The 13,174-nt window shown below is 45.0% G+C and overlaps 1 protein-coding gene across 1 annotated transcript in view; it reads left to right on the plus strand.

Annotated features, from left to right (window-relative positions):
* GRIN3A (glutamate ionotropic receptor NMDA type subunit 3A) overlaps positions 1-13,174 on the plus strand; it is a 94,727-nt gene that overhangs the window by 47,917 nt on the left and 33,636 nt on the right. The window contains exon 3 of the mRNA XM_077921182.1: positions 2,752-3,799. Coding sequence (XP_077777308.1) covers positions 2,752-3,799 — 1,048 coding nt within the window. The remainder of the gene's footprint in view (positions 1-2,751; positions 3,800-13,174) is intronic.

Genomic DNA, 13,174 nt, shown 5'->3' on the forward strand with positions numbered 1-13,174 from the left:
AGTAGGGTGGAACTTAGAGAACAGAAGCAAGAGGGCAAGGATGAGGTGCTTAACCCTGACCCTGCCTCCTGTTTTTCCCTGGAGCTCTACTTCTCCAGCTAGTTTTCTCTCAGCCTCAGGAAACTTGGGCATGGGAACCTGAGCTGGGGTTTGAAGTGTAGGAGGAAAGTAACGGGGAGAGGGAGTTAAAGCACTGTTAACCCAACTGCAACTTCTCCACTATAACTTGCATCCCTCACTCACTTTGCAGCTGTTCGGTGGAGTCCTGGGTCTTCTGCCAACCATTCAATTTGGCCCTTATTTCCAGTGAAACAGCTTCTTTTTTATGTCATGTGCTCTGTATTATTTTTATGATTGACTGTATAATAATTTTACTTGAATTTTCATGTTGACCTCAGTGGAGTACTAGACAGAACACACAATAATGACATCATGGAGAGTCTGGTGGAAATGACTATGGCCATCACATCATCACTTCCTTTCCAGAAATGCCAGTGCTGATGTGAGAACTCTCCTTACCAGGAGCAGAAATAACGTGACAGCTGGCATGACCCAACTATGATGGCGTCAAGGGAATGTCAACACATTATGGCCATTTCCAGTGATCACAGGACTCAGTGGCCATACAGAACCAAGAGCTAGCCTATTCTCACCTATTATAGAGAAGCTTTCCAAATGGTTATATAAAGTAACAAAACATCTCCTCTCTCACAAGTCTGGCTTTCTTAAATACAAGCGAGGCTTTGGACCATGATGTTGCTGTGGCAATTAAGCCATTTGACTATGACACTATGATATTTAAGGATTTATTCAGATGATTTGCCCCACCTAAGATTTTTTTTTTTTTAAGTTGACTTTTAAATTCTGTAATGTGACAGCTTCCATGTAAAGATGCACAGCTTGCTTTTAGAGTAGAACTTGTAATGGTTTGAAAAAAATATGGTGGCAGGTGATGACCCTCAAAATAGTAGTGTTTCAACCTGACCTCCCCTTTGACCCGGGGATATTTTGAAAAGCACAGTCACTTTTGTTGGGCTTATTAAGTCATCCTGGAAGAGTGGGGGGGGGCGCGGAACTCCATTTACCTCCTATGATTAATCACTATGGTATGTTCAGTCATAGGAGCTAAATTGAATTGCTGGTTTTTTCAGGAAGACTGGAGAACAGTAATGATAGAGGATATGGGGTAACTTTAGGACAGCAGTAGGAAGCCTGTACCCTGCCCCCAGAAGTTATTGGACTTCAAGTCCCATCAGCCCTGGCTAACATGACCAATGGCCAGGGAAACAGGAAACTGGGTGGCCAAACATGTGGAGGGCCAATGATTCCCCATCCCTGATTTATGACAGTATTCTTATTCCTGTATTGGAGGTGCCTGGACTAGATAACCCTTGGGGTCCCTTCCAACTCTCCTATTTTATGATTGTATTATTCCTTGTGTATGGAATCTATGGTCATTATAAGTTTCTAAAGGCTAATTCTTTTTAAAAGCTATTGCATTCTACTTTGCAGATGGAACCCACACTCTTTGCTAGTACAGGAGAACAATCTCTGTGGTTCAAAAACTGGGGTCTCTCAACAATTCTCTTATAAGTTTGCGGCTGCGCTTTTGCAGTGGATCATGTGCATTAGAGGCTCCGTGATGAGAGAATTTCTGCTGATCACCCTTGTAACAGGGTAAAAAGCATTAGGACTTGAAAGGCCCATCTCATCTGTAAATTATGGTGTTTTAACTATGCTATTTAGGTAATTAAAGCACTGTGTGATTTGACTTGCTGCCCATACTCATTTTCTCATTCTGTACTAAACTTTGCGAGATAAAGACAGAATGACCAAGTCATCAGACTAATGAATGCAGAATAATTGAATTAACCCATCAGCGAATGTTGACTACTGTGACTCTTTGGGAGAGAAGCACCAGTGTTTCGAAATCGTCATGAAAAGAACCAAAATACAGTGCTTTTGTGTTTATGAGCTACTGACTGCACACATTACATTTTAGGCACACAACTAAGCTTTTTTTAAAAAAAATAAGTGTCCACCTAAAATGTCCTGAGCCTTCAGGGGAAGGGGGGGCTGCACCACTTTGCCTGTGCCCTCCCCCCTTCGTTTTGACAACCCGGGAGTCGGGGTAGAGTCGCAGGTGGGTGGCGCGCCATTGCCCCATACTCCTGGCTGGAGGAGGCAGGCAGGGGAGAGGATGGGAAGGAGGCAGGCACTCCCAGCTGGAGGAGGCAGGCAAGCAAACAAACCAGGGGGCAGAAATGGGTGCCGCGTGCCCCGTCCCCCCCCCCTCTCCATGAGCGGTTCACCCCACCCCTGGACACGCCGCCCCAGGTATCAGAGAAGTTTCCTCCACCACTGGGTGTGCAGATATGCCCTCAATATTCTATCAGATCCATAATGTAATATAAGATGCAGGTGTTCCACACAGATGCTCCCATGATTAAATAATCCTGACGTCTCGCCTTCTTTTTCTGAGTCTGAAAACCACAAATACAGCATCCCCACTCTTCCATCATGGGAAAAGGATCATCCCAGAGAAAAATCTGAATTTGGCCTTAAACTTCAGTCCTAATCCCATTTACCACTGCATTCAGGGGGGCTTACTTCTGAGTAGATAGCATTTGAATTACAGTTTTAGGCTCTTTTGAAGAAAAAGCATAGGAAGGAGAGGGCAAAGCAAATTTCTGCTGTGGGAGATCCGTTGTCTTGATTCTCTCTTTGTAACATCTTGCATTTGTCCCATAGGTTTTTAGCCAATACCACTTTTCATGGGCTCAGCGGCCACATTAAAGTGAAAGGCTCCTCCATCATCAGTTCGGAAAACAACTTCTTCATTTGGAATCTGCAGCACGATCCAGTAGGGAACCCAATGTGGACCCGTTTGGGGAGCTGGCAAGAAGGAAAGATCATAATGGATTATGGGATCTGGCCAGAGCAGGCCCAGAGGCACAAGAATCACAACCAGCATCCCACCCGGCTGCACCTGAGGGTGGTGACCCTCATTGAGCATCCCTTCGTGTTCACAAGGGCTGTGGATGATGAAGGATTGTGCCCAGCAGGACAGCTCTGCTTGGACCCCTTGACCAATGATTCAGCGGTGCTGGATGCCCTCTTTGAAAGCCTCCAAGGGGGCAATGACACGGTGCCCACAGAGCTGAAGAAATGCTGCTATGGCTACACTATAGATTTGCTGGAAAAATTAGCGGAGGATATGAACTTCGATTTCGACCTGTACATTGTCGGCGACGGGAAATATGGGGCTCTGAAGAACGGTCAGTGGACAGGGCTTGTAGGCGACCTCCTGGCTGGGACCGCCCACATGGCTGTGACATCGTTCAGCATCAACACAGCCCGTAGCCAAGTGATCGATTTCACCAGCCCATTCTTTTCCACCAGCTTGGGCATTCTGGTGAGAACCAAAGACACTGCGGCTCCTATTGGAGCTTTTATGTGGCCGCTCCACTGGACCATGTGGTTGGGGATTTTTGTGGCGCTGCACATCACTGCAATCTTCCTCACCCTGTATGAATGGAAAAGCCCCTTTGGGATGACCCCCAAGGGAAGAAACAGGGATAAAGTTTTCTCCTTCTCCTCTGCCTTGAACGTCTGTTACGCCATCTTGTTTGGTAGAACAGCTGCCATCAAACCCCCCAAGTGCTGGACTGGAAGGTTTCTCATGAACCTCTGGGCCATTTTTTGTTTATTTTGTCTGTCGACGTACACAGCTAATCTGGCTGCTGTCATGGTGGGAGAGAAAATCTACGAAGAACTGTCTGGAATACATGATCCAAAAGTAAGGACCAGCCGTTTATTTATATAGTCAGCTTTTGGTTCTTTCCATTATAAGAACAGCCCTCCCTACTGCTGTTTGTGCAAATTCTTTCATTATGCTGCAGTGTCAAATTTAGAACTGTATTTCATGTTTCCCCATTGTAAGGGCTTTGAGGGGGCTGGTTCAGACATACTGTTCATCACTTGATGACTGCAGCAAGAAGCCGTAGAGCATGAGACTCTTAATCTCAGAGTTGTGGGTTCAAACCCCAAGTTAGGCAAAAGATTCCTGCATCGCAAGGGGTTGATGATCCTGGGGTTCCCTTCCAACTCTACAGTTCTGTGATTCTATGTATGAATGAGCCATCACGGATCAATCATCATAGACAAGATTTTGTGCCACATGTCAACTCCAATGCCCCGCTTTCAAATTGAGTGCTCGTACATTCAGCGGTGAGACTGCAATGGTTGAGTCATCAAGTGATGAAAAGCTATGTATGCAATACATGCACTAGCAGCAGCCTTGACTGAACATAATCATGAGCCACAATTGACACAGGACCTGGACACCCTACACATTCCTATGTACCTTGCAGTGCAAGTGGAAATGTGCATCCCCATTCGTAACACATAACAGAGGAGTGGGAAAACTTCTGCTGGACTACAGCTCCCATCATCCTTGACCATTGGTCATGCTGGCTGCTGGGAACTAGAGTCCACCTATATGGGGGGGGTTATGGATTTCTCAAACCTGAGGTCGTGAGTATAGAGCCTAAGAGTCATTACCCAGTCACCCCTTTACTTTGCTTAGCATCTGGCCTGGTGATGAGTTCTGGAGAAACAGAAAGGTTATTTTTATGACATTTTGGATAGTCCTCACAAAGGTGGTGTGTGAACATGGTTTCAAATGCTAGAGGGCAAAAATCTAGATTTCTTTTTTCTTCTTCTCTTGCATTAGCAGCTTTTAAAATGAGAAACAAGTTGGTTCCAGTTGGTTCCATCGGAGTGGATTGTACTAGCAAGTCTTAATTTAAAATAGTTTCTGCCTCTGGCTACCAGTTGTTGGGAATCACAAGAGAGGCGAAAAGGCTGTTGCACTCTGCTGTTGCACTCTGCTACTGCTTGCGGGCTTCTCTCAAGCATCTGATTGGCCACTGTGATGGGTCTCTGCTCTCTTACAGCAAGGATCTTCTTGTGTGCAAAAAGAATATTAACGGGAAGATCTGAGGATGTGTGGGATGGAGTTAAAGAAATAAAAGGATTGCTTTTGAAATTAAGTAACAGTGAAGGTTAGCACTCAAAATATTGCTGGAAAATGGCTGAGTTTTGTTTCTAGAAGGAAGGTTTCAAATGAAATTTCTGTCTACGTTCAGTGAAATCCTACATCTAGTGAAACGTACTGAGACCTACGAATATAAGGCAGTAGATAAATTCAATAAATAATAAATAATAATAATAAACACACTTACTTGAAAGTGTGTCACTATGCTCTTCTGAGCATGCATAGGACTCGAGTTTTCATGTAGGGTCCATTGTAATACTTTAATTCATGGATGAATTTCAAGCATCCTCTGGTTTTGAGATACTGCAGTTAACAAGAATTGGCTCTGTCCTTTTCTCATCGGTTTGGAAATAAGCATGCATTTACCTTTCTTTGGGAGAAAAACCATCTCAGTTCTTAGATCACTTTGAAATTACTTCTGTGAATGTCATCCCATAATGTCTACTGCTCCTTTCTTCATTTCGTTCCTAGCCCAGACGAGAATCTAGAACAGGGTTTCTTTGTTCTAGCTGAAGAGAACAGCGGTGAGATGGCTTACGATATTAATATTGGTTAGAGGCTTGGCAAATGCAGTGATAAAACAGCAGCTACTTTCATGGGAAGTCCAGACCAGTTCCTATCAAATTAATTGGCTTTCTCTCCCTCCCCCCCCCCACCAGAGGTGTTTAATTAACTGGAAAGCCTCTGGGTGACTATTGCCTTCTCCTTGATTGGCTATGACAAATCCTTCCTCTCTCCTTTGTGCACAATTAGCTCCTGCAGTGGGTGGAATCTATTCATTAGGTGAAAGGAAAACATGGAAGAAATGCACTCCTTACATTTATTCTCCTTTATTCTCCCTGTTTATGTTGTGGGCCCAGTTAAAACAGGGGGGGGGACTGCTTGGCTGTGGGCTGGGTGTGGTCCACAGCACACCCAAATCTGCCCCACGTCCTCTCCTTCTGGGTCCTCCTCTGCAGGCTGCATACAACCCAACATTTCTCTGATGACAATAGGGACATCCTACTCCCACTGTCCCTACCCAGCAATACCAACCATATAACCACCACCCCAGTGCCAACCATCATGTGCAATAGAAATGGTATCTGGAAGAGTCCTAAGGAAGGTAGTTCTGCAATAAGGGGGCCACCACAAAGAAGGCTCTCCTTCTGGTTTCCACCAACGAAGCATGCAGAGGCTGCAGTATAATCTAGAAAATATCTCGTTGGCCAATGTGAGAACAAGAAGCTGGAATTGATCCAGCAGACTTTTCTTATGTTCTTATTCCACCCTACTTTATAATGATTGGGGAAGACAAATGGCTGCTGGCATCTAATTTGACTCTTACATGTACAATAAAAAGACCTAATAAATCTAAAAATAGCTGTGGGGCATATCACCACAAAAACTCTAACTGTGCCCTCACTTTGAAACCAGTAGTATGAATGAGGACAAAAAAAATCAAACAGATCAAATAGTATCAAACTGCATTTCTCAAGGCTTTCTTCTTGATGGTCTCCTCCCACTCAAATTGCCTCTTGGATCCTTTTCCGGTTTTAGTGGGGAGCATTAAAAAAAATCTTTTAACAAATGCTAACCTTTTCAAGGTGGTGGAAGACAAGTATGATTTGGGGCTGGCAGATGGCAGGTTTGACACAGAAATAAAATCCCCTGCGAGCTCTCAAGCGAGTCGGCAGTCTGCGCTGAAATATTAAACAGACTTTCTGCCCCGGAAAAAAAAGGAGATGAAGAACTTTCCCATCCAAAGTCGCCATTGCCAGGGTACATTGGTGCCTCCAAGAAATAAGCAGGGTCAGATGGAAACAAAACTGTCTGTCTCCCTATCAAAATGCACAATAAGAAGGCATGCTAAGGTAGCTGAAGAACTCATCAGTCACACCACCACAGGGGCTAAGAGTCTTAAAGGGTGTTTGAAACTATTTTTCTTCACAACTCCCCCATCTCTTTAACAAGTGCCAAGGAGGCAGACATCAACAGGTGGAGTTTGCTCATCCCTCCTTCTCCATGCAGGAAAAAAGCTCCTGTCCATTTCTTCCTTCCAGACATTTAAAGTACATGTTATTTATTTATTTTTAAAAATTAAACCCCCTTACTCTTCCTCCAAGGAGCTTAGAGCAATGTACAGTCATTTTTCAATAGCCCTGTAAGGTAAAGGACCCCTGGGCGGTTAAGTCCAGTCAAAGGCGACTATGGGGTTGTGGTGCTCATCTCGCTTTTCAGGCTGAGGGAGCCGGCATTTTTCCAGAAACAGCTTTCCGGGTCATGTGGCCAGCAGGACTAAACTGCTTCCAGCACAATGGGACACCAGAAACCAGAGCGCACGGAAACGCCGTTTACCTTCCCGCCACAGTGGTACCTATTTATCTACTTGCACTGGTGTGCTTTCGAACTGCTAGGTTGGCAGGAGCTGGGACAGAGCAACGGGAGCTCACTCTGTTGAGGGGATTCGAACCACCGACCTTCCAATCGTCAAGCCCAAGAGGCTCAGTGGTTTAGACCACAGCGCTACCCACATCCCTCCCTGTAAGTTAGCCTTCAGGTGAGAGACTAGCCCAATGCCTTGTGTTCAGCTCCATAGGCAGGTGGGGATTTGAACCCGTGTCTCCTCAATCCAAGGCCCAATCACATCACACACTGAAAGCACTATGAGACCACTTTAAAACCGTCATGGCTGCCCCCAAAGAATCCTGGGAGTTTTAGTCTGTTAAGGGTGCTAAGAGCTCTTAGGAAACTCCTTTCCTCTGCAGAGAGCAACCATTCTCAGATTTTCCTGTGAAGAGGGATTGATTATTCGATCATTCTAAGGAATTGTAGCTCTGGGAGGGAAATGAAGGTCTTCATCCATGTAAGTAACAGTATATACATTCCTCTGTGGTTTTCAGGCAATACATTAAGTATTGACCAAGCAAAATTTGTAAAGCTTGTTCATTCCATTCCAACGACACCAATGGATACATAGGAGGTGAGAATTTGCTACCCTGCAATGCTAACAGTGCCCAATTTTCGGCAGTGAGGGGGGTTCCCCCACACAGAGAGCTGAGCCAAGGGGGTGCATGATAATGATGATGATACCTATATTTATACGGGTACCTACTCAAAGTTGGGACGCGGGTGGCACTGTGGGTGAAACCACAGAGTCTAGGGCTTGCTGATCAGAAGGTCGGCAGTTTGAATCCCCATGATGGGTCAGCTCTCATTGCTCGGTCCCTGCTCCTGCCAACCTAGCAGTTCAAAAGCATGAAGTACAAGTAGATAAATAGGTACCGCTCCAGCAGGAAGGTAAACAGCGTTTCTGTGCGCTGCTCTGGTTCACCAGAAGTGGCTTAGTCATGCTGGTCACATGACCCGGAAGCTGTACGCCGGCTCCCTCGGCCAATAAAGCGAGATGAGCGCAGCAACCCCAGAGTCGTCTGTGACTGGACCTAACGGTCAGGGGTCCCTTTACCTTTACCTTACTCAAAGTTAGACCCAAGTCAGAGAGGAAATTGAGTTGCCACAACTATGACGTAGTACACTTGAGAAAATGTGCAGAATGGAAGGCAAAAGGGAGAAGAGCATAAAAATAGGAAATATTTAGGGGGTGCCAAATTTTTGTCCTCACTGATATCACCCAAGTCTGCCCTGATACTGGGCTCTTAAACTCAGAAGACTAATGATGATGGTGGTGATAATTTAAAAGAAACATTTGAATATAATGAACAATCAGGAGTGCATGAAATTCAATACATGATTGGCTACGTACTATATTTTATAATATAGTGTTTGTATTTTATGATGTCTCTTCATCTTTTCAAGATAGTGAGGGACAGATTATAAGAGAAAGTGATAGAAAGGGTTGTATTCTCTTAGCTTTTCCCCAGACTAAAACCCAATGAAATGAATAGACCTAAGTTAGTCATTGCCATTCATTTCAATGGATCAAGTCAGAGAACAAGAGAGAAATTGGTGGGCTTCCAGATGTTGCTGAACTCCAACTCCCATCATCCCTGGCCATTGGCCATGATTGCTAGGGCTGATGGGAGTTGTAGTTTGGCAGCATATGGAGGACCAATGGTTCCTCACATCTGTTCCAGCATAGGTCACAGGCCTTGGGGATCCTGTGTGGGAGGGCTTCCAGATGTTGATTGGGATCAGGCAGTCACCAGCCTAGCACCCTGACATTTCTCCCATCCTTCTCTATGTGTTTCTAAAAATGGAATCTCCTGGCAATTAAACTGTGTGTGAACTAGAACAGTAGCAGCAAAAAAAGCAATCTAAATTCAGATAAAGATCAAAAGCACTGAAGCATGGCAAATGGGCTTTACGTTTGCACTCTGAAGAATTAAAAAGGGAAGGAGCACCAAGTAAGAACCATTAGCCGTCACTGTTGTTTTGAGAGGGAGTTGGGGGTTTTTTGTGTGATTTTTTTTTAGAAGATAGGTAACTGCTTCCAGAATCAAAAACCTTATTACATTAGCAGCAAATTGCCAGCATTGCAAAACGGCAATAACACAGTCCTACTTTAATCAGGTTAGATATTTTGCATCTGATGAGCCAGTTGCAAATCCCACTACTGCAAGACCAGTATGTCAAGCATAGCGACTTCCACTGTCTAAGGTCAGTGATGGCTACGGGCAGACCACTTAATTTTCAGTGAAGAAATCACTGGCATATAACTCATACGAAACACTGTGTATTCTTGTATGATAGAACAGGATCCAAAAACAGATTTTTCTGTGGGTCAAACCACATACAGTTTTTTATTTTATATTTTTAATGCAAATGGCATCATTGCAAGGGTGGTAGCTGATAATGATGGAGTTCCTAGAGAGGTGGGGGGCGGGGACTTAACTCTAACTCTGCTCCTGAAGAAAATTTCACCTCTCAAGATGGGATTTGCTTTTGTGGAAATCCGTCATTGGCCCTAGTGGGGGATTTGCTCCCTATGCAAACAAGCAGCTTCATAGAATCATAGAATTGTAGCATTGGAAGGGACCCCAAGAATCATCTAGTCCAACCCCTTGCAATGCAGGAATATGCAGCTGCCCCATATGGGGATCGAACTTGCAGCCTTGGCATCATCAGCACCAAGCTCTAACCAACTGCACAAGGGAGGACAGGGCTAAATCCTCCTCCACCAATGTGGATCGTTAGCCATTCTACCACCCCACCCCAAAAAGAAACCCTTCAATAAATAGCATCTAACACATATCCCTACTACAGTGGTACCTCGGGTTACAGGCACTTCAGGTTACAGGCGCTTCAGGTTACAGACTCCGCTAACCCAGAAATATTACCTTGGGTTAAGAACTTTGCTTCAGAATGACAACAGAAATCGGGCGGTGGCAGCGTGGCAGCAGTGGGAGGCCCCGTTAGCTAAAGTGGTGCTTCAGGTTAAGGACAGTTTCAGGTTATTCTCTGCATGTTACAAAATTGTACAAATCCTTAATTGTCTAATTGGTTATTATCAATAAAAAGTTTGTTGGAGAAACCAGACATTAGAACTGAGGGAAGTCGGGGGGGGGCAGGGAAGGTGGATTGTTTTATGGGAGGGAGGGGGGAAATGGGGGGGAATTAAGGATGATATGTTTTAAGATAATATGTTCTGTTTAAATTCCTAATAAAAAAATTCAAAAAAAGAGAGAACAGTTTCAGGTTAAGAACGGACCTCCGGAACAAATTAAGTACTTAACCCAAGGTACCACTATACATGCATTTTCACCCCTCGTCTAATTTGGCCCTAAAATATTAGAAGTGAAATTGCTCTTTGTCATCTCCTGCCGTTCTCTATGTAGATATGTAATCTGACAGCTGATGATGATGTACATTCAGGAACTGTCAAGAAGGATTAGGAGGGCACTGGGAGCTCTTTGGATCAACAAATCCTACAGTGATGAGCCTCAGACTTCAGGACCTGCTGCTTAAGGACAGCAGCACCATCCACAGGGAACATTGGAAGCTGCCTTGCACCAGAGTCAAAGACCTGCTACACCAGGGGTCCTGCTACACCAGCCAGTCCACTGTCCCTCAGACCTTATGGGGGGACGGACTATATTTTTGTGGGGGAAATGAACAGATTCCTATGCCCCACAAATAACCCAGAGATGCATTTTAAATAAAAGCACACATTCTACTCATGTAAAAACACGCTGATTCCCGGACCGTCCGTGGGCCAGATTGAGAAGGCGATTGGGCCGGAACCAGCCCCCGGGCCTTAATTTGCCTACCCATGAGCATACATACATACATACATACATACATACAGCAACAGTGTTTTGTGTTGTGTAGGCTCCTGTGGTGTAAGTAATGGGCCCCGCCTGCTAGCCTGCTCCCTAAAATATCACATGTTTGCTCATTTCTATATATATAGGGTGCCTACATTCTGCATGTGCAAATGGCTTCAGATACCTATTAGGTCCATAAATTACCATATAGCATATATTCAACACAAAAAACAGCGACAATTTGTGTTGACAAAGGACAGCTGGACATATAAAGGGCCCCATTACCTTCAGTAGCTTAGGGCCTCATCAAACCTAAATCCAGCCCTGGTCCTGCAGCTGCCCTCCAGGATTTCAAAAAGGATTATTTTCCTTCCCCTCCTCACACCCTGAAAAAGGCTTGAGTTCAGCTGCTCTGAGCTACTAACTCTATGGCAAAGCTCTTCCCCCAAAATGCTCAACAACTTTGAGTTCCATGCCCCCCCCCCAAAAAAAGCTTTATGTCCTGTATTTTACTTCTAGAAATATGGCAAAGACTCTCCTCCCTGCAAGAGAGGGGAGTGGTTGTGGCCGGGAGCCGGACTCCACCGCAAGCAGGGGGCATTTGCCCCCTGCCTCCCACTCACCTGGCTGGCGCCCACGCCCTCAGCCAGGCACCCAACCAGGTGCCTTCAAGGGGGGGCGTGTACAGCAGCCTAAATTGCTGCGGTGCCAGCCTCCAGCCCAACCATATATTATAATGTACATTGTGAATTAGCCTTGACTACAACATGAATACCATGCTTAGCTTGGGGGGGCGAGGTGCTCAGCCATTTCAGAGTCACTGCCCATCATTCCCATTTCCAATTGCCCTCATAGTCAAGAGCCAATTTCCTGACAGCCCTGTGGAAGCAGCATCACACATTGTAAACCTTTCTTTTGAGAAGAAGCCTTTATGGTTGCAAGAGATAGCCTTGGAGTGATGAAAATCACCACATCTGCATGGGCGTCCCATGAGCCTCTCTGGCTACATGTCATTCCCAAAATTCTCTATCATCCCACAACAGCAGTAACAATATTTTTTTTACAGCATCAGGTGCAGTGGTGTGGTAAAACTGTCACATATATCTTTCCTCGTGCAACGGCGTTCCAGGTGGCAACAACAAAGCTATTAAGAACCGGACCTCAGAAATCCCTGAGGCAAAAACAAGATCAAATTTTAAAGTAAGGACCCATTTGGATTACTGCTTGGAAAGAGCTCTGCTACAGATGCTAGGAAAAGTGATTTCTGGGCTAGCCCGGGCCTCCACTCCTGACAGCCGTGCGTGCTAATGTCGCTGACTTTTACAGCAGCCTTGGGCGCCCTATCTGCATTTTTGCAAGACCGGCTGTGTCACAGAGCTGGAGATGAATCTGCAGCCTTTTAGTTCAGAGAGATTTAATCAGAGTGAATCAGTGAGCACATGACTGCAATGAAAGCAGCCTTTGCCAAGCGCGTGAGAGAGTGCGCTGTACGTCCCCCAATAAAGTGTTGGTGTCAGCTATTGCCCCTCCTGCTGTGTTTATGGGGCAATTATTCAACTTTCTGTTTGGCTCAACTGCAAATTAAATGGTGAAATAGCTAATTTCTGGGATGCATTTCTGTTATCTAAAGCTGCAGAGCTGCCTTTAGATCATGCGCTCCAACATTTCTCCAATAAAAAGAGAGGCGTTTCTATTCTACATCAGGAAGCTTCTCCTGTGTTAGATCTTGACAGACACATAGACGTATTGTACACATAGAAATCTGTCACCTTGAGCCAATTACAAGATCTCTGCCAATCCTCCCTCACAGGATTGTTGTAAAGAAAGATGGTTGTGTGAGGGAAGGGATCATGTACAACACCTTACATAGATAAATACAATGAAATAAAAATTTGGCTGTAAGTTTGGACCC

The sequence above is a fragment of the Podarcis muralis genome, chromosome 17 (assembly GCF_964188315.1).
Source record: "Podarcis muralis chromosome 17, rPodMur119.hap1.1, whole genome shotgun sequence".
Classification (NCBI taxonomy): Eukaryota; Metazoa; Chordata; class Lepidosauria; order Squamata; family Lacertidae; genus Podarcis; species Podarcis muralis.